Source organism: Hemitrygon akajei, chromosome 20, assembly GCF_048418815.1.
Source record: "Hemitrygon akajei chromosome 20, sHemAka1.3, whole genome shotgun sequence".
In the NCBI taxonomy this organism is placed as follows: Eukaryota; Metazoa; Chordata; class Chondrichthyes; order Myliobatiformes; family Dasyatidae; genus Hemitrygon; species Hemitrygon akajei.
Window position 1 is genome coordinate 22,055,267 of NC_133143.1, and position 24,455 is coordinate 22,079,721.

At 39.4% G+C, this 24,455-nt stretch overlaps 1 protein-coding gene across 3 annotated transcripts in view; it reads right to left on the bottom strand.

The window, feature by feature from the left end:
* Positions 1-537: 537 nt before the first annotated feature.
* The window catches only part of nup153 (nucleoporin 153), a 58,524-nt gene continuing 34,606 nt past the window's right edge, over positions 538-24,455 (bottom strand). For all 3 annotated transcript variants that reach the window (XM_073024003.1, XM_073024002.1, XM_073024001.1), the window contains 6 exons: positions 21,803-21,982; positions 19,444-20,289; positions 13,233-13,595; positions 11,552-11,824; positions 9,144-9,297; positions 538-1,614 (listed from right to left, as the gene is read on the bottom strand). In XM_073024003.1, the coding sequence (XP_072880104.1) occupies positions 1,518-1,614; positions 9,144-9,297; positions 11,552-11,824; positions 13,233-13,595; positions 19,444-20,289; positions 21,803-21,982 (1,913 nt within the window). In that variant the 3' untranslated portion in view covers positions 538-1,517. The remainder of the gene's footprint in view (positions 1,615-9,143; positions 9,298-11,551; positions 11,825-13,232; positions 13,596-19,443; positions 20,290-21,802; positions 21,983-24,455) is intronic.

Sequence of the window (24,455 nt, forward strand, 5' to 3'; positions counted from 1 at the left end):
GTGATCACAGCTCCAAAACATACACATCAGATGTTAAGTTTTCAAAAACCCTTTATAGAATAACTTACAAGCTTAAGATACAAACTTATTTACAGGGACAATGTCAGAACAAGTTAGAACTAGTAATAAAGGTACTGTAACTCCAACCCCTTCCAAAAATGCTGAAACATGGCTGGAATTCCTTAAATATATGAGTTTTATACCTTATACAGAAATACTGTTTCCACTTGTGTAAAGTTCAAAACTATTAAACCTATTAGAAAATTGTTGAGAACTAATTTACTTAAAGAGCAAATGAATTTGCTAATAACATGACAGTGCACACAAATACTGATGCAAAAAAAAGGGAACAGGAACGAGGTTTGGTAAAGCAGGATGAGGAAAAGATTTGAGATGCAAGTCCCACATAGATGGGTAAATGATCCAGCTCCATGGTGTAAATTCAATGCATTTTGATAGATTCAAAATTTAAAGTTTGTAGAATATTAAAAGGCAAAAAATTATATGATAAAGAATAGATTCCACTGAAAAATAGAATGATTTTACTATTTCATTTTTATTGATGGCATTTATCCCATGGTTTTGTTAATCATACAGTAATAAACATGGCTTTAATATTAAATTGTTCTCCTTATTATCCAAAGTCACCATAGTCCATTTAAATGAATATAAAAATATATAGTTAATACTTTGTACAACACTGTTTTGGTCCAAACAAAAGTGGATCACAAAAGCCAATAAGCAAACTTTAAAGAGTTCCCAATTTTGTATATCAGAAAAGATGTTAAATGGATTCAGGCAACTTTGAATAATGAGATTTACATAATAAAATCTTCTAATTGACAATACTGAACAAAAACATACTGCTATAACAAAAAATAATTCAAGTTCACAGATTGGTTTTTGTCCAACAAGAGAAGATTGACTGAAAAATCATAGGATATGTACATAATAGTTTGTAATAAAATGGAAAATTCAAAAAAGCAAAACAATTAAAAAAAGCACATGTTCTATGAAATGAAGGCAATTCATCTGAAGTCCTCAATTTTCTGCAGTCAGAAAACATCAGTGCACAATAGGCCATCCATTTAACATCTACACATTCACAAACTTCACACATATTGCGATGAAACCTTTTCAATTAACAGCCCTATTTTCACCGATGCTCTTCAGTCTGTACAACCTTTCAGTAAAATTAGGTGGGTTATGAACAATATCTAGTGGTGCAGATGAAGAGGTATCAATGTACAAAGCCATTCACTTTGCAAGTTGTTTGTAGCCAGACCATGCCAAGTCCTGAACTAATGACACTGCTGGGTTCTCACAAAAAAAATCTACAGGTCACCCATCACCAGGCAACTAAAAGCAGCGACCAATTATATGCACGTTCAAATGGTCCTAGGTAGATCTGATAAAGCCCAGAAGGAGGTACAATTCAATAATTAATGCAGATCACCAGCTCTTTATGGAAAATACACCTTCAATAATTAGCTCTGCTCTTTAAACAGCTGTAAAAATTATTTCTTGCGCCTAACAGCAGTCTTTATCTTCCGACCAGCAATGGCTGAACGGCCACCAGATGGAGCAGAAAAGGGATTGGCGGGGGGACCAACCCTGTGCAAGAGAAAAAGAAAAAAGTTATTGACTGAATTACCTGCAAATTACTTTTGTAGAAAGAAAAATGACCCATGCTTATGTTATGAAAACCAATGTCACAAGGCACTGCTATTTTGCATTTGCAGATGGTTACCGATTTTCCCAAATATACAAATTACAACCTATTGTCTTAAAAGTAATGCAACTATTTAAATAAGACATCTAGCTTTGCTTCAAACCTCAAAATAAAACATTTAGATCTGGTGCTTTCTAGTAAAGATCATTTAACAAAATCCTTAAAAATGTCAATATTGTTCCTCAAGAACTACTGACCAACAGTATAATTAGTAAATACTGACTATACCATGAAACAAATGGTAAGTTGCCATTTCATGGTGATTGATATACCTGGATAAGTACAATTCACCAAATGGGCAGTCAAACCACTGACTCATCTGCCAAGAATCGATAGATTCTGGCATTGTACTGGATAACTGGAAAATTACAAATGTTACTCTGCTATTTAAGAAGGGTGGGAAGCAGCAGAAAGGAAACTATAGACCTGTTAGCCTGACATCAGTAGTTGGGAAGTTGGAATCGATTGTTAGGGATGAGATTACAGTGTACCTGGAGGCACGTGACACCAAAGCCAGCATGGTTTCCTAAAAGTAAAATCCTGCCTGACAAACATACTGCAATTCTCTGAGGAAATTACAAGCAGGGTAGACAAAGGAGATGCAGTAGACATAGTGAACTTGTATTTTCAGAAGGCCTTTGACAAGGTGCCGCACATGAGGCTGCTTAGCAAGATAAGAGCCCATGAAATTACGGGAAGTTACTAGCATAAGTGGAGCATTGGCTGGTCAGCAGAAAATAGAGAGTGGGAATAAAGGAATCCTATACTGGCTGGCTGCTGGTTACCACTGGAGATCCACAGGGGTCAATAGACAATAGGTGCAGAAGTAGACCATTCGGCCCTTCGAGCCTGCACCGCCATTTTGAGATCATGGCTGATCAACTACTATCAATACCCGGTTCCTGCCTTGTCCCCATATCCCTTGATACCCCTATCCATAAGATACCTATCTAGCTCCTTCTTGAAAGCATCCAGAGAATTGGCCTCCACTACCTTCCGAGGCAGTGCATTCCAGACCCCCACAACTCTCTGGGAGAAGAAGTTTTTCCTTAAATCTGTCCTAAATGACCTACCCCTTATTCTCAAACCATGCCCTCTGGTACTGGACTCTCCCAGCATCTGGAACATATTTCCTGCCTCTATCTTGTCCAATCCCTTAATAATCTTATATGTTTCAATCAGATCCCCTCTCAATCTCCTTAATTCCAGCGTGTACAAGCCCAGTCTCTCTAACCTCTCTGCGTAAGACAGTCCAGACATCCCAGGAATTAACCTCGTGAATCTACGCTGCACTTCCTCTACAGCCAGGATGTCCTTCCTTAACCCTGGAGACCAAAACTGTACACAATACTCCAGGTGTGGTCTCACCAGGGCTCTGTACAAATGCAAGAGGATTTCCTTGCTCTTGTACTCAATTCCCTTTGTAATAAAGGCCAACATTCCATTAGCCTTCTTCACTGCCTGCTGCACTTGCTCATTCACCTTCAGTGACTGATGAACAAGGACTCCTAGATCTCTTTGTATTTCTCCCTTACCTAACTCTACACCGTTCAGATAATAATCTGCCTTCCTGTTCTTACTCCCAAAGTGGATAACCTCACACTTATTCACATTAAACGCCATCTGCCAAGTGCAGATTTAATGCTATGCAATCTCTGACTTCCTTTGTCAACCACTGTGGCCCCTTTCCCCCCTTTGAATCCTTCCTTCTCTGGGGGATGAACTGATTTTGCACTTTGTGCATTATTCCCAAGAATACCTGCCATTGCTATTCCACTGTCTTTTCTGCTAGGCTATCCATCCAGTCAACTTTGGCCAGCTCCTCCCTCATGGCTCCATAGTTTCCCCTGTTCAACTGCAACACTGACACCTCTGAGCTGCCCTTATCCTTCTCAAATTGCAGATAAAAACTTATCATATTATGATCATTACCTCCTAATGGCTCCTTTACTGCAAGATCGCTTATCAAATCCTGTTCATTACATAACACTAAATCCAGAATAGTCTTGTCCCTGGTCGGCTCTCGTACAAGCTGTTCCAAGAATGCATCCCGTAGGCACTCTACAAACTCCCTATCCTGTGGTCCAGCACCAACCTGATTCTCCCAGTTCACCTGCATGTTGAAATCCCCCATAACTACTGCAACATTACCTTTGCCACATGCCAATGTTAACTCCCTATTCAACTTGCACCCAATATCCATGCTACTGTTTGGTGGCCTGTAGACACACCCATTTGGGTCCTTTTGCCCTTACTGTTCCTCAGTTCTATCCACACAGACTCTACTTCTCCTGACCCTATGTCCCCCCTTGCAAAGGACTGAATCTCATTCCTCACCAACAGGGCCACCCCACCCCCTCTGCCCACATTTCTGTCCCTACGATAGCACGTATACCCTTGTACATTCATTTCCCAGGTCTTATCTCCCTGCAGCCTTGTCTCCGTTATCCCAACAACATCATAGTTACCCATTCACACCTGGGCTTCAAGCTCATCCGCCTTATTTCTGACACTTTGTGCATTCAGATATAGAATTCTTAGCCCATTTCTCCTCTCTCTGTTTGAATCGCTGCCTATTGTGCTTAACCCAGCTCCCCAAACTCCCATCGGGCTATACGCCCCTAGAATTTTGTTGTCCTTCTTAAATTTACTTATTCTTTCAACAGCGGTGTTGGGACCGCTGCTTTTTACGATGTATGCCAATGATTTGGACTACAGTATTAATGGAATTATGCCTAAATTTGCCGATGATACAAAGATAGGTGGAGGAGCAGGTAGTGTTGAGGAAACAGAGAGCCTACAGAGAGACTTAGATAGTTTAGGCAAATGGGCAAAGAAGTGGCAAATGAAATACAACGTTGGAAAGTGTATTATCATACACTTTGGTGGAAGAAATAAACAAGCAGACTATTATTTAGATGGGGAGAGAATTCAAAATGCAGAGATGCTATGGGACTTGGGAGTCCTTGTGCAAGATATCCTAAAGGTTAACCTCCAAGTTGAGTCAGTTGTGAAGAAGGCAAATACAATGTTGGCATTCATTTCTAGAGGTATAGAATATAAGAACAGGGATGTGACGTTGAGGCTCTAAAAGGCACTCCTGAGACCACACTTGGAGTATTGTGTGCAGTTTTGGGCTCCTCATTTTAGAAACAATATACTTAGAGGATTCAGAGAAGATTTATGAGAATGATTCAGGGGAATGAAAGGGTTACTGTATGCGGAATGTCTGGCAGCTCTTGGACTGTATTGGACTGGAGTTCAGGAGAATGAGGGAGGATATCATAGAAACATTCTGAATGTTAAAAGACCTGAACAGATTAGATATGGCAAAGTTACTTCCCATGGTATGGGATTCTAGGACAAGAGGGCACAACTTCAGGATTAAAGGACATCCTTTCAGAACTAAGATGCGGAGAAATTACTTTAGTCAGAGGGTGGTAAATCTGTGGAATTTGTTGCCACAAACTGCTGTGGAGGCCAAGTCACTGGGTGTATTTAAGGCAGAGATAGATAGGTTCTTGACTAGCCAGGGTTCAAAGGGTACGGGGAGAAGGCAGGGGAGTGAGGATGATTGAAAGAATTGGATCAGCCCATGATTGAATGGTGGAGCAGTCTCGATGGGCCAAATGGCCTACTCCTGCTCCTATATCTTATGGTCTTATAATATTCTGCAAGTTCACTGCTTCAAACTACATGAAGGCAATTGAAATAAAATGGCTCACTGTCAATGCTTGGTTAACACATGGCTCACTGTTAATACTTGGTTTTATTGAATTCTTTTGACCAGTTGAATAAATGAACACACCATTTTCTACTTACAAATAGTAATTATACATAATTTATTAACTACCATAAAGAACATTTCAAATCAAAAGGAAAATCAATACTAGAGTCAAATATTACACACACACACATATTACACACAGAGACAAAATGCATCTGAAGTGCAAAAATAGAACTTTCGATTATAAACACAAGAAATTCTGCAGATGCTGGAAATTGAAAGCAACATGCACAAAATGCTAAAGGAACTCAACAGGTTTATTTCCATAGTTCATCTACGGAAATGAACAAACATTTTGTGTTAAGACCCTTCTTCAAGACTGGAAGGGAGAAATATGCCAGAATAAAAAGGTGGAGGGAGGGAAAGAAGGATCCCTAGAAGGTGATAGGTGAAGCCAGGTGGTAGAGGAAGGTAAAAGGCTGGAAAAGAAGGAATCTAATAGCAAGGAGAGTGGACCATAGGAAAAAGGTAAGGAGGAAGAGCACTGGGGGAAGTGATAGGGAGGTGGGAAGAGGTAAAGAGACTAGAGTGGGGAATCGAAGAGGGGAACATTTTATAAACCTGAAGGAGAAATTGGTGTTCACCCCATCAGCTTGGAGGCTACCCAGAGTATAAAGTGTTGCACTTCCACCCTGAGAGTGGCTGCATCGCAGCACAAGAGGATGTCATGGACTGACATGTCAGAATAGGAATGGGAATGGGAATTAAAATGTTGGGCCACTGTGAAGTTTATGTTTTTGGCAGATGGTGCTCAACAAAGTGGTCCCCCAGGTATCCACGATGTTTCTGATTGTGTCCATGATATCCTGAAGTGGGAGGGAGAACAGCCAGAGTCGTGGTACATATTGGTACCAACGACATAGGTAGGAAAAGGGAGGAGGTCCTGAAAACAGACTACAGGGAGTTAGGAAGGAAGTTGAGAAGCAGGACCTCAAAGGTAGTAATCTGGGATTACTGCCTGTGCCATGTGACAGTGAGTACAGGAATAGAATGAGGTGGAGGATAAATGTGTGGCTGAGGGATTGGAGCAGGATGCAGGGATTCAGATTTCTGGATCATTGGGTCCTCTTCTGGAGCAGGTGTGACCTGTACAAAAAGGACAGGTTGCACTTGAATCTGAGGGGGACTGATATCCTGGAGGGGAGGTTTGCAAAGGCTATTGTGGAGAGTTTAAACTAGAATTGCTGGAGGGTGGGAACCGAACTGAAGTAACAGACGAAAGGGAGGATAGGCAGGTGATAGAGAAGGGACGCACTCAGACCGATGGTTTGAGATGTGTCAATTTTAATGCGAGGAGTACTATGAATAAAGCGGATGAGCTTAGAGTGTGGATCAGCACTTGGAGCTATGATGTTGTGGCCAATACAGAGACTTGGATGGTGCAGGGGCAGGAATGGCTACTTCAAGTGCCAGGCTTTAGATGTTTCAGAAAGGACAGAGAAAAAGGAAAAAGAGGTGGGGGCGTGGCACTGGTGATCAGAGAGTTTCACGGCTGCAGAAAAGGAGGAAGTCATGGAGAAGTTGTCTACGAAGTCTCTGTGGGTGGAAGTTAGGAACAGGAAGGGTCAATAACTCTACTGGGTGTTTTTCACAGACCATCCAACAGTAACAGGGACATCGAGGAGCAGATAGGGAGACAGATTCTGGAAAGGAGTAATAATAACAGGGTTGTTGTGGTGGGAGATTTTTATTTCCCAAATATTAATTGGCATTTCCAGACTGAGGGGTTTAGATGGAGTGGAGTTTGCTAGGTGTGTTCAGGAAGGTTTCCTGATCACAATTCTATCTTCTTTACCATAGCATGGAGAGGGATAGGAACAGACAAATTAGGGAAATGTTTAATTGGAGTAAGGGGAAATATAAGGCTATCAGATGTTCTCAGGGAAATGTATGGAAGAAATGTGGCAAATGTTCAGGGGATATTTGTGTGGGGTTCTGCATAGATACGTTCCAATGAGACAGGGAAAGGGTACAGGAACCGTGGTGTACAAAGGCTGTTGTAAATCTAGTCAAGAAGAAGAGCTTACGAAAGGTTCAAAAAACTAGGTAATGATAGAAAATTAGAAGATTATAAAGCTAGCAGGAAGGAGCTTAAGAATGAAATTAGGATAGCCAGAAGGGGCCATTAGAAGGCCTTGGTGGACACGATTAAGGAAAACCTCAAGGCATTCTACAAGTATGCGAAGAGCAAGAGGATAAGACATGAGAGAATAGGACCAATCAAGTGTGACAGTGGAAAAGTGTGTATGGAACCGGAGGAGATAGCAGAGGTACTTAATGAATACTTTGCTTCAGTATTCACTATGGAAAAGGAGCTTGGCAATTGTAGAGATGACTTGCAGCAGACTGAAAAGCTTCAGCACGTAGATATTAAAGAAGAGGACGTGCTGGAGCTTTAGGAAAGCATCAAGTTGGGTAAGTCACTGGGACCAGACAGTATGTATCCCAGGCTACTGTGGGAGGTGAGGGAAGAGATTGCTGAGCCTCTGGTGATGATCTTTGCATCATCAATGAGGACGGGAGAGGTTCCGGAGGATTGCGAATGTTGTTCCCTTATTCAAGAAAGGGAGTAGGGATAGGCCAGGAAATTATACACCAGAGTCTTAATTCAGTGGTTGGTACGTTGATGGAGAAGATACTGAGAGGCAGGATTTATGAACATTTGAAGAGGCATAATTTGATTAGGAATAGTCAGCATGGCTTTGTCAAAGGCAGGTAATGCTTTACGAGCCTGACTGAATTTTTTGAGGATATGACTGAACACATTGATGAAGGAAGAGCCGTAAATATAGTGGATATGGATTTTAGCAAGGCATTTGATAAGGTACCCCATGCAAGGCTTATTGAGAAAGTAAGGAGGCATGGGATCCAAGGGGACATTGCTTTGTGGAGTGCATGGAATGGGCTGCCAGTGGCAGTGGTGGAGGCGGAAATGATAAGGTCTTTTAAGAGAATCCTGGATGGATACATGGAGCTTAGACAAATAGATGGCTATGGGTAAGCCTAGGTAGTTCTAAGATGTGGACATGTTCTGCACAGCTCTGGGGGCCGAAGGCCTGTATTGTGCTGTAGGTTTTCTGTGTTTCTATTTAACAGTTTGTCTCCAGAGATGGAAACAGAGAGATCAAGAAAGGGGAGGGAGGTGTCAGAAATGGACCAAGTAAATTTAAGGGCAGGGTGAAAGTTGGAGGTAAAGTTGGTGAAATTGATGAGCTCAGCATCGCTGCATGAAGTAGCACCAATGCAGTTGTCAAAGTAGTGGAGGAAGAGCTGGGAAGCATTACCAGGGAAGGCATGGTACATGGACTGATCTACATAGCCAACAAAACGCCAGGTATAGTTAGGGCTCATGGGGAAACGGCAGGTATAGTTAGGGCTCATGGGGATACCTCAAGTCTGGAGAAAGCAGCAGGAGCCGAAAGAGAAATTGTTGGGGGCAAGGACCAGTTCTGTCAGACAAAGGTGAGAGGAAAATGAGTTGTTAAGAAAAATGTGCTCTATAATTCTAGGTTTCTTACTCTATGAAATACCCCTTTTCACACCATCCAGCAAATATTGTCAAGCAAGAACAAAATCTCAGAGCAGTGTTCAGAAAACATTCACACAATGTATTGAGGTTCTTACCCAATAGAAAAAGTAGGATTGTATTGAAAGCCACCAGCAGGGGCAGGTGGCTGTGTTGCTTCTGCTGAAGGCAATCCAAATTGAAATACCTCATTTGTTGAATTAGCGGCACTGAAGTTAAAATTTGGCCTGTTTCCAAACTGGAAGCTGTTACCTGCAGATTGAATATTATTTTAAGGATAAATTATTTAACAAAGTAATGTATTATAGAAATGTCAAGTACTTTCTGGATTACTAACAACACATGGTTTATCAGCACAAGGAACAATCTAAAGGTTGTAACAATCAACTGTAAAAGCTTCAAAACTGCAAACCATTTTAGCAAGAATATTCCAGCTAAAATAAAAACTCAACTTTTGTGAATTATCCTGGATTTAGATAGAAACTAGAGAAAATCTGCAGCTGCTGGAAATCCAAGCAACACACACAAAATGCTGGAGGAACTCGCAGTCCACGCAGCACCAATGGAAACAAGTACAGTCTATGTTCCTTCGACAGGACTGGAGAAAAACAGATGAGGAATAAATTTAAAAGGTGGGGGGAGGGAAGAGGGAAACACAAGGTAATAGGTGAAACTGGGAGTGTGGGTGGTGGGGGTGGAGTGGATGGATGGATGGATGAAGTAAAGAGTTGGAAAGTTGAATGTTTGCTCTCCTAAAACACCAAATTACCCATAATAAACAGACAACACAAAATACGATACAACAGACAGAAAATAGATCCATGGCTCCTACAACACCTAGTCAATTAATATTCTTCATCTGTTACACTGCAGTGATTCAATCTCATTACAGTGAACCATATTCTCTTCTGCTTTCATTTCCCAGCCCTTATCACTTCCCATATATGAACTATTACGCAGTACTAACTATGACCATTCTCAATGCTGCATTTTTGGGCTTCCACTGTATTCCAATCCACATTATCCATGTCCTTTTCTGCACCAAACCCTGTATATTCTGACCTCGCTGACCCCATTCTTGTGTAATACTCTCACTTCATAATTTTCCTCCAATGACTGTAGCTGTGCCATATTATTTATTGTGCTTTAAGTACACTTGACTTTCCAATCCAGAAACACTTCAATTTCTGTGGTCTTCCTTAACATGCATTGCTTTGACAGTTTAATCACTCAATCACAAACATTCTTTATTTCAGCATTCATTTGATTTAAAATGCACTTTTTGTGGAGAGAAACAATTGAAAGACAGAACACAACAGAAATAAATGGGTCTTTCACTGGGTAGCAGGTAGTGCCTAATGGGATGCTCCAGCTGAATGAAATACAGGGCTCCTTGGTTTACAAACAACATGACATGGGAAGATATGACTTGTAGTAGCAGCTGTAGTAGTAGTAATAATAATAATAATAATAATAATGGTTTCATGACAGCTTTAGGGTAATTCTCCAATGAAATGAAAGAATTAAAGTAATACAACATGTGTGTAGTTACAGAAAATGGACATTTCTGAATGGAGAAACCGACTTACATTTTTCTGGAATGGAACTGTTATGTAATCTGGGAAATGCCTGTATGATACGGTGGAGAACTTGTTTTACATCTCCATGGTTATAGCTGACACAAAGCTGGGAAAGAGTATAAACTTTCAGGAGGATGCAAGAAGACTTCAAGAAGAGGTTGGGCATGTGAGCAAATGCAGGATGGCTGCAGTTTAATATGCATAAATGTGATGTCATGGGCTTTAGTCTAGAAGCAAACATATCATCATTTACGTGGTCAAATATTGGATGAAGGGAAGTTGCAGCAAGACCACTTGTCCTTGCACAATGGAGTACAAATCCCACTACCAAAAGATTTAATTATAGGATAAAGGATATCTTACTACAAGCGTACAGCATATGGAATTTTAGTTCCTTTATCCAATGAAGAATATTCTTGGTATCAAGGGAATACCACAAAGGCTTATATGACTAATTCCTAGGATGGTAGGACTGGATGGTGAGATTGGTTTTATCAGGGCTATAGTCACTCCAGAATAGGAGAATGTAAAGGAGATTTGACAAATTTATCAAGTGTTAGGTACTGCGAGGAACTGTAGAATTCAGCTGTAGACTATAGTGTTGGAGAATTCATAACCAAACACTATTCACTAAAATGATAAAATGACTACTAAAATATGTAATTTGCTATCTTATTCCTTTCTTAAGAACAGCAAGAATCCCCTGATTTTACATAAGTGCACTTTGACTACAAGTATACCATTACAAACAACTTTGCAATGCTATAAATCTTGTTTTAATACATCCAAATGAAGCTCACTATTATAGAATGGCATATGCTACCACATGCAAGTAACTCACTGCATTACCTAATAATATAGTCTCAACAGTTTGTTACTTCGTCGTGGTCAAACTCAGAGCAGTTACTGAATTGGCATTTACTTACTTGAGGTAGATGAAGTGGAGCCAAATGTGGACTGCTGTTTGGGTAACTGCCCTCCAAACAGAGATGGCTGATTATTGGTAGACTGTGAACCAAAGGCAGGCTGCTGACAACCAGTTACAAATGGTTGTGTTCTACAGAAAGCAAGGGTAGCAGATGACTGGCTACTGCTTTGTCCAAATACAGGGACTGGGTTTTGAGTACTACCAAAAGTTGGGGCATTTGCTGCAGTTGTAGAACTTAATCCAAAGGCAAAGATGGAGTTTGAGGAGCCACCTGTAACAAGATCAAAAGTAAGCTGCATTGCACAAAGTTATTTTTAGCTATTGGACCTATAACTAATTAAGTCATTCCAGTTGTTATCATGCATCATTCTAAAATAGTATCTTAAAACAATCTATAACTGTATGTTGGCAAAAGGATTAACTTTATGCACTATATACAAGTATGACTTAATAAACCAATGGGAACTTTGCTGACAGAAATAAGGGTTAGCTGAGGCACATTCTCACTCAAAACTACACTGAACTACTGACTATACCAGTAGAGCTTCAGGAACAAAAAAATCTAAAAAGCACAATATCACACAATCAATCGTGGTTAGTCTTATTCATTCTAAGAAAGAAAATGAAACCTGAACCACAAATTAGATTTGCCCCAATCTGTTCTCAAGTCCCTTCCTAAAATGAGTAGGGGACTAGTGAAAAAGGACAGACCAGCTTTTTTCTTCCTTTGGTAAATGTATTTTTTTTATGATTGCAAGACAGTGCTGGATTCCAAGAACTCAGCTATTGCAACTCTACCCCAGTGAACTATTTGTTGATTGGAGTAGACGGACTGGGTTCGGAAGAGCTGGCCTGAGTGCAGACCACTTTGCTGCCTGCTACTTGAAGGCATCAGAGTTGGCCCACGAAGGCGGTGCACAGTGTAACCTATCTTGAATGTTCCTCTTGCGACTGCAAGACCCTGCAGCCATTGACAATATAAGATGGCTCAAGCCTGCTTCCCACATTTGGTGGTGCGACAGGTAGCAGAGAAGCTGCGTAGCCTCAGTTGTAGTGAGGACTAGGCCTCAAGCCACAACTCTGCCTGCTGCTGAAGCCCCGGAGAGGAGACACTTGAGGCAGTGCAGCATGGTGTCCATGCTTGGTTGGGGGCTAGCCTCTCCCATTGGTGCTGCCCTCCAGTGTTCATTCAGTGGAATGATGGGCTGGATTGCATGTGACTGTGCACTGCTGGGAACTGTGCGATCAATTTGTGGGACATGTTGCTCAGGGTCTTGGGCTATATATGTATTTTTTTTGTGTGACTATGTTTTTTTTTATACTTACTATCTTGAAAGAGCTGTGTATGTTTTGCAACTTGGCCCCAGATGAATGCTGTTTCGTTGAGCTATATCCATGTATGGTTGAATGATAAACTTGTTTTGATCTGCCAAATATCTCTAGCTTTTTTTAAAATCATGGTTCAGTTTGATAGTTATTACAATTGGATCTTCCAATCTCTGATTATAAAGTTACTCTTGCTATGTGTAAAACTTCAGAAATGGGAATTGTTTATTCAAGTAACTTTAAAATTCTAAGGATCTTTATATTGTACAAAAATAATCTTTAATTTACCTTTTATATTCCAATGCACTTAAGCCTAAGAGCAGTAGGTTATAAGAGAGTTTGAAAAGGTTTACCTGTGGAATTAGAAGTTGTAGTTGGCGTTCCAAATGTAAAGACAGATGTTGTTGCAGTGTTATTGCTGGGTGCTGAGCCAAATGCGAATGGTGCAGTTGGGGCTCCTGTACTTGATGTACTGGCAGCCGATGTAATTTCCTGTGAGCCAAATAAAAATGGCTGGGTTGCAGGAACAGTTGATTCAGAGCTGCTTCCAAGGTTACTACCCACTGCGCCACCAGCTGATCCAAATAAAAATGATGCGTTTGTGGGTGCAGAACTACCAAATACGGTTGAAGACGTGGCATCCCCCACATTTGTTCCAGCAGATGTGGAAGAATTGTTACCAAATATGCTGAAAGGTGGCTTTGTAACAGCTTGTTCTACAGCATGGAGGAAAGAAATAAAACAAAATTCAACTCAAACTAACTCAACTACTTTTTCCACAACTGTTACTAAAGTTGTTCATACCATTGGGATGTAACAATGCAGCACAAAATGTAATTATTCTGATGGTTTATAACTAAAACAAATCAAAATCACATACAAAACACATTTTATTCCTATACATGCACCTAAGTATGTTCAATTTAAACAACTAAGCGGCACAGAAGTTCAGTTAATAGAGCCTCTGCTTCAGCCCCATTGACCTGGCTGCAATTCTGCTCCATTTCTGTGTTGCATGGCGTATTACCTTTGGGCTACAAGTTTTCTACAATAAGATACTACTAAAATTACCAATGTTTAATGCTAAGCCCAGATAAGCAAAAATGTCCTAATGCAATTAGTGAAGAAACATTTAGAGCAACTACTGTGGAATTAGCATCAAAAATTGGGTTGAGTCATCAAAAAGCAAAATTGCACTGATAAAACTTTTAACAGTATTAGCAAAACAAATACTTAATGTTAGACCATTGAGAAATCCAATAACATTGATCTAAAATGCACTATATTAACAGTTTTATTTTTGCAGAAGTCAGAGGGTCCAAACACAAATATGAATGACCATATAGTCATTCATATAAACTTTTTCCTAAAAAGTTTCCCTGGGAAATCTGGCACAAAATTGTATACCAAGTTTTATCTGTTTCTGCAATTTAAAAAAAAATATTTATGGAAAGGAACAACTTAAAGGAAGATCGTCCTTGAATTACGGCAAATGAATTAAGCAATTTAAATTTAAGCTCTTTCTAATGTTTAAAAAGTTTAAATATATTGTTATTTTTTCTAATTAAACAATTTAAATTTGGTTCAATACCAGTAAACATTCGAGATATTCAAAGACATGACAGAACTGGTCGGTCAACACAAGATTATAAGACATAGGAGCAGAACTAGGCCACTCGACCCATTAAGTCTGCCCAACGTTCCATCATAGCTGATTTATTATCCCTCTCAACCTCTTTCTCCTGCCTTTCCCCATAACTTTTGATGCCCTGACTAACCAAGAATCAGTCTCTGCTTTAAATATAAAATATAAATATTTTAAAAAAACTACTAGACAGGTATATGGAGGAATTTAAGGTGGGGAGGTTATATGGAGGCAGGGTTTGAGGGTCGGCACAACATTGTGGGCCAAAGGGCCTGTACTGTGCTGTACTACTCTATGTTCTATATTCAATGACTTTGCCTCCACAGCCATCCATGGCAATGAATTCCAGACTCACCACCCTCTGACTAAAGAAATACCCTCTCATCTCTGTTCTAAATGGACATCCTCCTATTCTGCCTGATGTTGTAGTGTGTGAAGGAAGAGAAGTGGGTGCAGTTACTGTTACAAGAGAGAAGGTGTTCAAAAAGCTGAAAAGACCTAAAGGTACACAAGTCACCCAGACCAGAGGAACTGCACCCTAGGGTCCTGAAAGAAGTAGCGTTAGAGATTGTGGTGGCATTAGAAATGATCTTTCAAAAATCATTGGAATCTAGCATGGTGTCAGAGGACTAAAAAATTGCAAATGTCACTCCACTCTTTAAGGAGGAAGGCAGCAGAAAGGAAATTATAGACTAGTTAGACTGACCTCAGTGGTTGGGAAGATGTTAGAGTCAATTGTTAAAGGTGTGGTGATGGAGTATTTGGTGATACAGGACAATTTAGTATAAAGTCAGCATGGTTTCCTTCAGGGAAAATCCTGCCTGTTGAACCTGTTGAACAAGTAGGATAGATAATGGGGAGACATTGGATGCTGTATCATTTAGTAGGCCTTTGACAAGGTGCCACACATGAGGCTGCTTACCAAGTTAAGAGCCCAAGGTATTACAGGAAAACTACTAACATGGTTACAGCATTGGCTAATTGGTAGGAGGCAGCGAGTGTGAAAGGATCCTTTCCTGGTTGGCTGTCAGTGACTAGTGGTGTTCTGCAGGTCTTCTGTGTTGGCATCACTTCTTTTTATACTGAATATAACTGATTTAGATGATGGAATAGATGGCTTTGTTGCCAAGTTTGCAGATGATATGAAGATTGGTGGTACTGAGGAAACAAGATGCAGAAGGACCTAGACAGATTAGGAGAATAGGCAAGAAAGTGGCAAATGATATACAATGGCAACACGAGTGAATCTGCAGATGCTGGAAATAAATAAAAAAAACACAAAATGCTGGCAGAACTCAGCAGGCCAGACAGCATCTATGGGAGGAGGTAGTGATGACATTTCAGGCCAAAACCCTTCATCAGGAGTGAAGTAACATGGGATGGTCGAGGGGGCATAAGTGGGGGGAGGGATGAAGTAGAGAGCTGGGAAGTGATAGGCTGGAGGGAAGGTGGAGAATTATGGGAAAAAAGAGAAAGAAAGGTAGGGCTGGGGGGAGATTATAGTGAGGGGGGAAAAAGAGAGAGAAAGAGAACCAGACTAAAATTATAGATAGGGATGGGGTAAAGGGGGGGGGCAGAGGTCTCAATGGAGGTCTGTGAGTTGAATGTTCATGCCGGCAGGTAGGAGACTACCTAGGCGGGAGATAAGGTATTGCTCCATCGATCTACATATGGCCTCATCTTGACGGTAGAGGTGGCCATGGACAGACATATTCGAGTGGGAGTGATCTGTGGAATTGAAGTGTGTGGCCACAGGGAGATCCTGCCAGATGGGACTCCTGATGAAGGGTTTCGGCCCGAAACGTCATCACTACCTCCTCCCAAAGATGCTGTCTGGCCTGCTGAGTTCTGCCAGTATTTTGTGTTTTCACAATTCTCACCAGTGCTTTATAAAGCCTCAGCATTACATTCTTGCGTTTATACACTAATCCTCTTGAAATGAGTACTAACATTGCATTGGCCTTCCTCACCAGACTCAACCTGCAAATTAACCTTGAGTGAATTCTACACGAGGACTCCCAAGTCCCTTTGCAAGTCAAAATTTTGAATTTTCTTTCCATTTAGAAAATAAGTCTATGCTTTTAATTCTTCTACCAAAGTGTATGACCATACACTTGCTGTCACTGCATTCCATCTTCCACTGCTTTGTCCATTCTCCTAATCTAAGTCCTCCCATAGCCTCTCTGCTTCCTCAAAACTGCATGCCCCTCCACCTATTTTTGTATCGTCTGCAAATTTGACCAAAAACCCATCAATTCCATCATCCAAATCACTGACATATAATGCAAAATGAAATGGTGCCAACACAGGCTCCTGTGGAACACTACTAGTCACCAGCAGCCAACCAGAAATGGCTCCCTTTATTCCCACTCTTTATCTCCTGACAATCAGCCCATGCTCTACCCATGCTAGTTAGTATCTTTCCTGTACTGTCAAGGAGCTTCATTTGTGGCATCTGGCCAAAAGCTTTCTGAAAATCCAGGTACACAACATCCACCTATTCTTTGTCTATCCTGCTTATTTTTTCTTCAAAGAATTCCAAAATATTTGTCAGACAAGATTTTCTCTTAAGGAAACCATGTTGATTATGGCCTATCCCAAAACCACATCCTTAACAATCTCCAACATCTTCACAACCACTGATGTCAGACTAACTGGCCTATAATTTCCTTTTCTCTGCATCTATCCCTGCTTGAAGAGTGGGGCAACATTCGCAAATTTCCAGTCCTCCGAAACCATGCTAGAATCTATTGCTTCTTGAAAGATTATTACTAATGCCTCCACAATCTCTTCAGCCACCTCTTTCGGAACCATGGGGTGTAGATCATCTGGTCCAGGTGACTTATCTACCTTCCGAACTTTCTGTTTCCAAAAGAACCTTCTCCCTAGTTATGGTAACTTCACACACTTCTGCCCTGACACTCTCGAACTTCTGGCATTCTGCTAGTGTCTTCCACAATAAAAACTGATGCAAATATGCATTCATTTCTTCCGCCATTTCCTCATCCCTCATTACTACCTCTCCAGCATCATTATCCAGCAGTCTGATATTTACTCTTGCCTCTCTTTCACACTTTATATATCAGAAGAAACATTTGGTATCCTCGTTAATATTATTAATTAGCTTACCTGCGTATTCCATTTTTTCCTTCTTTATTATTTTTTTAGTTGCCAGAAGGCAACTTTGATTTTTAAGGGCTTCCCAATCCTTCAACTTCTCACTAATTTTGCTCTATTATATGCCCTCTCTTTGGCTCTGACTTCTCGTCAATGGTTGCGTCACCCTGCCATTAGGATGTCTTCTTTAGAATGTCTATATCTTACACCTTCTAAATAGCTTCTAGAAATTCCAGCCATTACTCCTCAGACATCAACCCTGCTAGTGTTCCTTATTAATTTTGGCCAACTCCTCTCTCATGCCTCTGTAATTCCTTTCACTCCCCTGTAATACTGATACATCTAACTTTAGCTACTCCTTCTCAAATCGCAGGGCGAATTGTAACATATGATGTTCACTTGCCCGCAAGGGTTCCTTTCTTTAAGATCCCTAACCAATTCCAGTTCATTTCACAACACCCAATCCAGAATAGCTGATCCCCTAGTGGGCTCAACCATGAGCTGCTCTAAAAAGCCATCTCCTAAGCATTCTAGAAACTCCCCCTCTTGGATACAGTGCCAAACTAATTTTTCCAAACAACCTGCATATTGAAGTCTTAGGAGACTGAATAATAAAATCTGTTTACCTGCAACCCACTATACAATTTAAAACTGCTTTCCACTTCCCAGCACCGATAATAACTCTACTTCTCGTAACATTTACGCTGCCTGATCTGCTGAGGCATTTCCAGCACATTCTGCTTTCATTTCAGATTTCCAACATTTTCAGGGTTTTGATGGAATGTCAGACAGGTTGAATTTCTACAAGAGATTTACCTGCCTTCTGTCCAATTTCAGATTTATTTAATTGCTTGAATTTAAATTCCCCTGTTGCTATGACGGAGGTCAAATTCCTATTGTTGGACCATTGGTCCAGAGCTCCTACTGTTCATCTAGGAATTTGGCCGGTGTCATCACACCCATTGAAAAAAAATGGCTATTTGAATCAATGAAAGCAGAATATATAATTATTCAACAAGCCATATATTTTGATTAATAATATTTTAAAAAGTGAAAGTGAGGGAAGGGAGAAAGATAAACCAAGCAGGACATAGTACTCATTCTTACTGGAGTCAACTGGCAATGATTTCTAGACCCATTTCAGAATTCTGAATGTAAGCTTACGTATCTTCTGTGCTCTATTTCCCAGTCACATGGCAGCAGGGATACTATTCAGGAATGACTTGGTCAGTATTATCTTTTAAGCTGTTATTGATCAAAATAATAGATTAGGTGGTCCTTATTTCAAATGGTGGGATTTGGTTAGATATAAGTTAGTTGATGTTTCCCATGTTAGAACAGTGATTTATTTAAAAAAATAGGAAATTTGAAAATTGCTAGCAAGACCAAAGTTTATTTGCCCAATGATTTGATTTAGAGCTACCGACCACTTAGAAAGTTTATTTGCCTAATGATTTGATTTAGAGCTACCGACCACTTAGACGTGGGTGCAGTCATGCTGATCAGGCTTGTTACAAGAAGCAAAAGGATACAAGTGATTCACATGGGTTAACAACAATTGGAATTGATTGTTGCTATTAGTTTTTATTCACATTTATTTAACTACCTGAATTTAAATTCCAATCTGTAATGGTCTAATTTCACCCAGGATCAGTAGTTTAGGCCTCATGTTTAGCAATTCAGTAGTATAGCTGTCAGGCTATAAACATTAAAAGTGAAGCAAATTGCAAATTGCTACTGAGTATTCTTAAGATTACTATGTCATACAGTTTTTCCATTTTAGTATTGAATTTATTTCTTACCTGAAGTATTCACTGTAGCCCCAAACACAGATCTTTGTTGCACAGGCTCTGTCACCTCTGGTTTCTCAGCTGACTTAACCATATTGAAAGGAAATCCAGATTTGGCTTCTGCTTTTGAAATGTCAGATGACGATGCTGATTCTTTGGTTTGTTCAGGATTTTTTAAAGAAGGTTCAGACTGTGGTTGCGTCTCAACATCCTTTGTACCAAACGTAAATGGAACAGAACTTAAAGAGTCCTGTTTCTCATCTGGTTTCCCAAACACAGAAGTTGAAGCAACTACAGGTTCTTTTTCAACTGTCTTGCCAAATATAGCCCGACTCTCGATTTCCCCATCCTTTCTCTCTTCTGTTTTACCAAGCTCAAATGTTGCGACTTCTTTCTTCTCCTCGGTCCCAAACTTAAAACCACCTGGTGTACTCTTATCTCCAGGTTTATCAACTGTTCCGAATTTAAAACCCCCAATTACAACACCACTTTTTGGATTTTGCTGACTGGTATCTGAGACACCAAACTTAGTAGCAGTTGAAACTGAAGCTGAGATCTGGTTGCCACCAAAGTTAAAGCTACAGCCAGAAGCTGTTTTAGAATTATTCTCTTTGTTTTCATCTGGGCCTTTCTCTGTTGAATTAACTCCAAATTTGAAACCTTTAGTGGCCTCAAACTTAAGTCCTCCAAAGGCACTAGTTGATGAACTAGAATCAGATGTACCAAATTTAAAACCACCCTGATTTCCAAATTTAAATCCTGTAGCATCATTGTTACTTTGCAAAGAGTCTGTTGTTGAGGACTGGATGCCAAATACGAATGTCGAAGTAGCTGCTGGTACTGCGGAAGAGTCAGGCTCTGTATGCAAAATAAGTAACACATTAAGTTGTACACTTAAATTAATGAAGAGTATACTCTTATTTTAATACTATTATTTTAAGTTTAAGCAACATCACACACCATGGAAATTTAACCAATGTCTATACATTTCCTCAGAGACATATTTTGCAAGGTAAAAAGTAGCTAGAATAAATCTGCGTACCTCCAATATGCACAAATTATGAATTAATGAAGTCAGCTACAGCAGATCAGTAAGCTTCATTAAAAGGCTTAATAGTGGATAGGGACAAATACAGGAACTACAACCATTATATATTTCTTCCCTGTGTAAAAATACAAAAGAAAAAGCAACCAAACATAGCAAATAAAAGTTGTCAAGGATGGGACTACATCTAAAGAGGAGATATAAAATTGTCAAACTGGCAAACCCAAGGACTGGGATCAGTTCAAGTTTCGAGAAGAACAAAGAATTAAGAGAGCAAAAAATAAGAGTGTAAGAGCAAACTTAGAGAAAAATTGTGGACTGCAAAGAGAGTTTAAAATATGTAAAAATAAAATGATTAATGAAGAGTAGAAGAGCACAATGTAAAATGGGAAAATTCATGAGAAAAGGGGAAATGGTAAAACAATTAAACAAACTAACTTCTCAAAGACAAATGTCAAAATAGTGATTGACAGCTTTTAACTGGCATCTTCAACATCAGTAAGTGGCACAGATTATAAAGTCCAGGCCAATGAAACAAACCATTTCAAAAACTTTAAACAAAATCAATCAGAGCAAATATTTCAGGATAGCATACCTCGAGGAAAAAGACCAGAGCACTTTAAATTTAAGTACCAAGTTTATTTTGGAACTTGCTTATTTTGTGAACTGTCAAGAGGTTTCAACTACTCAGCTGTACAGCCAACATTGCATAACAAACTGAATTACAATATTAACTTGCAGAGCCATTAATAGGGTTAGATATAATCAGCCCACACCTACTGAAAAAGCATGACTTAGGCTACACTCCTACGTCTAAGCCAGCAAGTTGCGTGGTAAATCTTGCACGAGTCTTGAGCATAAAAATTAGACAAATGCTACTTGGTACAAAAGGTACTTGCTACTTGGTACAAAAGGTACTTGGGAAACTCTGGCCTCTTCCATGGATATAAAATATAGTAGGGGATTTTCGAAAAGCAGAAAAATCATCCTTGGTGACCTGGCCAATATGCAAACCTCAACCACTAAAAGTAAAATAAAACGTTATTATGTTGGTACCCATGCAACTCTGTAATTCAAAATTTGCTGCTAGATTTCCTTCATTGCAATAGTAATATTTTTAAAACTACTTCATTATTGTAAATTGCTTTGGGATGTCATGTGAAACATTAATTCCCTACATTTTAAAAATCAGAGAACCAACAGTACGTTTCATAAAACATTAGCAATTTGAAATGCCAGATCTTACAAACTACCTTCCGTATACTACTGCATATCGAAATTAGACAGCATTCTGTTCGATACAGCAATAAATAATATTGTTAGTACCTTTTGATTCAGTCTTGTTGCCTGGTTTCTCAGCCTGACAAGCTACACATTTATTTACATTTGCTGAGTTCTGAACAAGGCAAACTTCACAATCCCAGAACCCTGCCGGCTTCTTAAATTTGTCAGCAAATCCCAGAATTCCTCCTGTTGGTACTGAAGCAGGAACACCGGCAGCAACACCTAGAAGCAAAATTCATGAGGAAAGAATATCTTTAGTGAAAAATATTTCTTGCAGAACATAATTTGAGAGAGGGGAGGGGCAGGAAGGTAAAGGGTGGTGGTAGATGAAGATAGGGAAGCAATTTACTATTCATAAACTATGCACAGCTGGCAATCAAATAAATCAGACTATGAACAGAATTGCAAAGAAATCTAAAAATTATAAGTCAATATCTGTAAATGTGACTTGTAAAGTTTATCATAATTACATCAAACAGTACAAATATCTTTCAGGGAAGAAAATGTTTCACCCAAAAATGCCTTGCTTCTATGCAATTCAGACATATATGAATGTGACTGATGCTGCCTCAAAGCAGTCGAATTGGATACCCAATGTTGCCATAGCACCATTAGTAACACAACTCAAGAGTTTTTGTTATTATGTTTTACATTTGTTTGCAATTACTATTTGGGAAATGAAATCCTACAGTTGAAAATTAAAATGACCATTGTCATTTTCACACAAGCCACATTCAATTAATTCAATAATAAATAAAAAAAATTAGATTTTACATGTACATGAAGAGATTAGTGAAAGCAAAGAAAATAATATATTGAGAATCAAAAATACAACAGAAATATTATATGGTCTTTTTGTGCTTGCCTCCAGAAGAAAACAACAAGCTCATTGGAAAATAAGGGGCGATGGCTTCCTGTAGAGATTGCTGAAAATCAGTGTAAAGATTAAAGATGGAACAAGTGGTTTGACCAATAATATGTAATTAGGGACCTGGTAAAAGCTAACTGTGGGGGGCAGAGAAAAAGGGAGAAATAACATGATTGATCAGAGTTTTAAGCAAGTCTAAAGATTTTGGGAAAAGGAAATCAGTGTTTGACATATCTATTTGAATTTTCTGAGGTATAGGTAGCAGGGTAGATAATCCGTTGAAATGGTGCTACTGTACATTTGAATTTTCAGAAAATGTGTAAGAGGGGAAAAGACTGCACACAAAGATTAAATTGTGGGTTTGTGAATAATACTGAAAATTCTGGAAACATGTAACACGCCAAACATGGGAATGAAAGAATTACGGATATGCCTGCTGGGCATTTCCATTTTCAGCCAGCACCAAAAGAAAATGCTGTCATTAAGTTTCTCTTTGTCTGTACTTTATAACGATATTCCCTTCTAATGCTCATCTGAAACTTAAAAACTTGCCCATTTATCAACTTCTGCTTATTCTAATGAAAGGTCACTGATCAGAAATGTCAACTCTTTCCATCTCTATGTTGTCCTCTCTTGTATTTCCAGCATTTTCTATTTTTGTTTCAAACTTCATGCTAATGTTATTTATGTCCCAATTATAGATAATATGCAAAGTTTGTGAATATACAATAACCAGAGCTTATCATTTTTAAGATCACGATAAGAGTATTATTAAGATGATAGATAGCTTCTACAATCTACTTTTATAAGTGTTGAGGAAGCATAGCAGGAAGCAGAAGGATTTGGTAAGATTATAAGAATGGGCAAGTAAGTGGCAGATGGAAGGCAGTGTAGGGAAGTACAAAGTCATGCACTTTGACAAAAAGAACAAAGGTGTAGACTATTATCTAAAGGGGAACAAATTCAGAAACTGGAGGTTCAAAGGGACTTGAATACTAATGCAGGATTCCCCAAAGATTAACTTGCAGCTTGAGTCTGTGATAAGGAAAGCAAATGAAATGTTAGTATTAATTTTGAGAGGACTAGAATATTAAAGTAAGGATGTAATGCTGAGGCTTTATAAGGCATTGACCAAACTGTACTTGTGGAGTATTGTGAGCAATTTTGGGCCCCTTACCTAAGAAAGAATGTGATAACATTGGAGAGGGTCTAGAGGAAGTTCACGAGAATTATCTTGGGAATGAAAAGGTTAACATATGAGGAGCATTTGATTACTCTGGGTCTGTACTCACTGGGGGTTTAGAAGAATGAGGAGCGTTCTCACTGAAGCCTATCAAATATTGAAAGGCCTAGATAAAGTGGATTTTTAAAAAATAATGTTTCCAATAGTGGGGGAGTTTGGAATTGGGGAGCCACAGACTCAGAACTGAGGGATGTCCCTTTAGAATAGAAAAGAGGAAATATTTCTTTAGCCAGAGGGTGGTGAATCTGTGGAATTCATTGTGGAAGTCACTGGGTATATTTAAAGTAGAGGTTGATAGGTTCTTTATTAGTAAGAGTATCGAAGGTGACAGGGAGAAGGCAGGAGAGTGGAGTTGAACAGTTAAAATCGAATGGCAGAGAAAACTTAATGGGCTGAATGGCCTAGTTCTGCTCCTAGGTTTTATGATCTTATATTTGATCTTGCAAGGTGGAAGGCAGAAAATAATTTGGAGATGTGTAATAATTGTTACTTTCTTCAAAAAGAGGTAAAGCTGAAGTAAAATTTAAGGCAAACAATACTCTTGTATTGAAATAGAATGATGTTGATCATGGGAGAAAGTATTA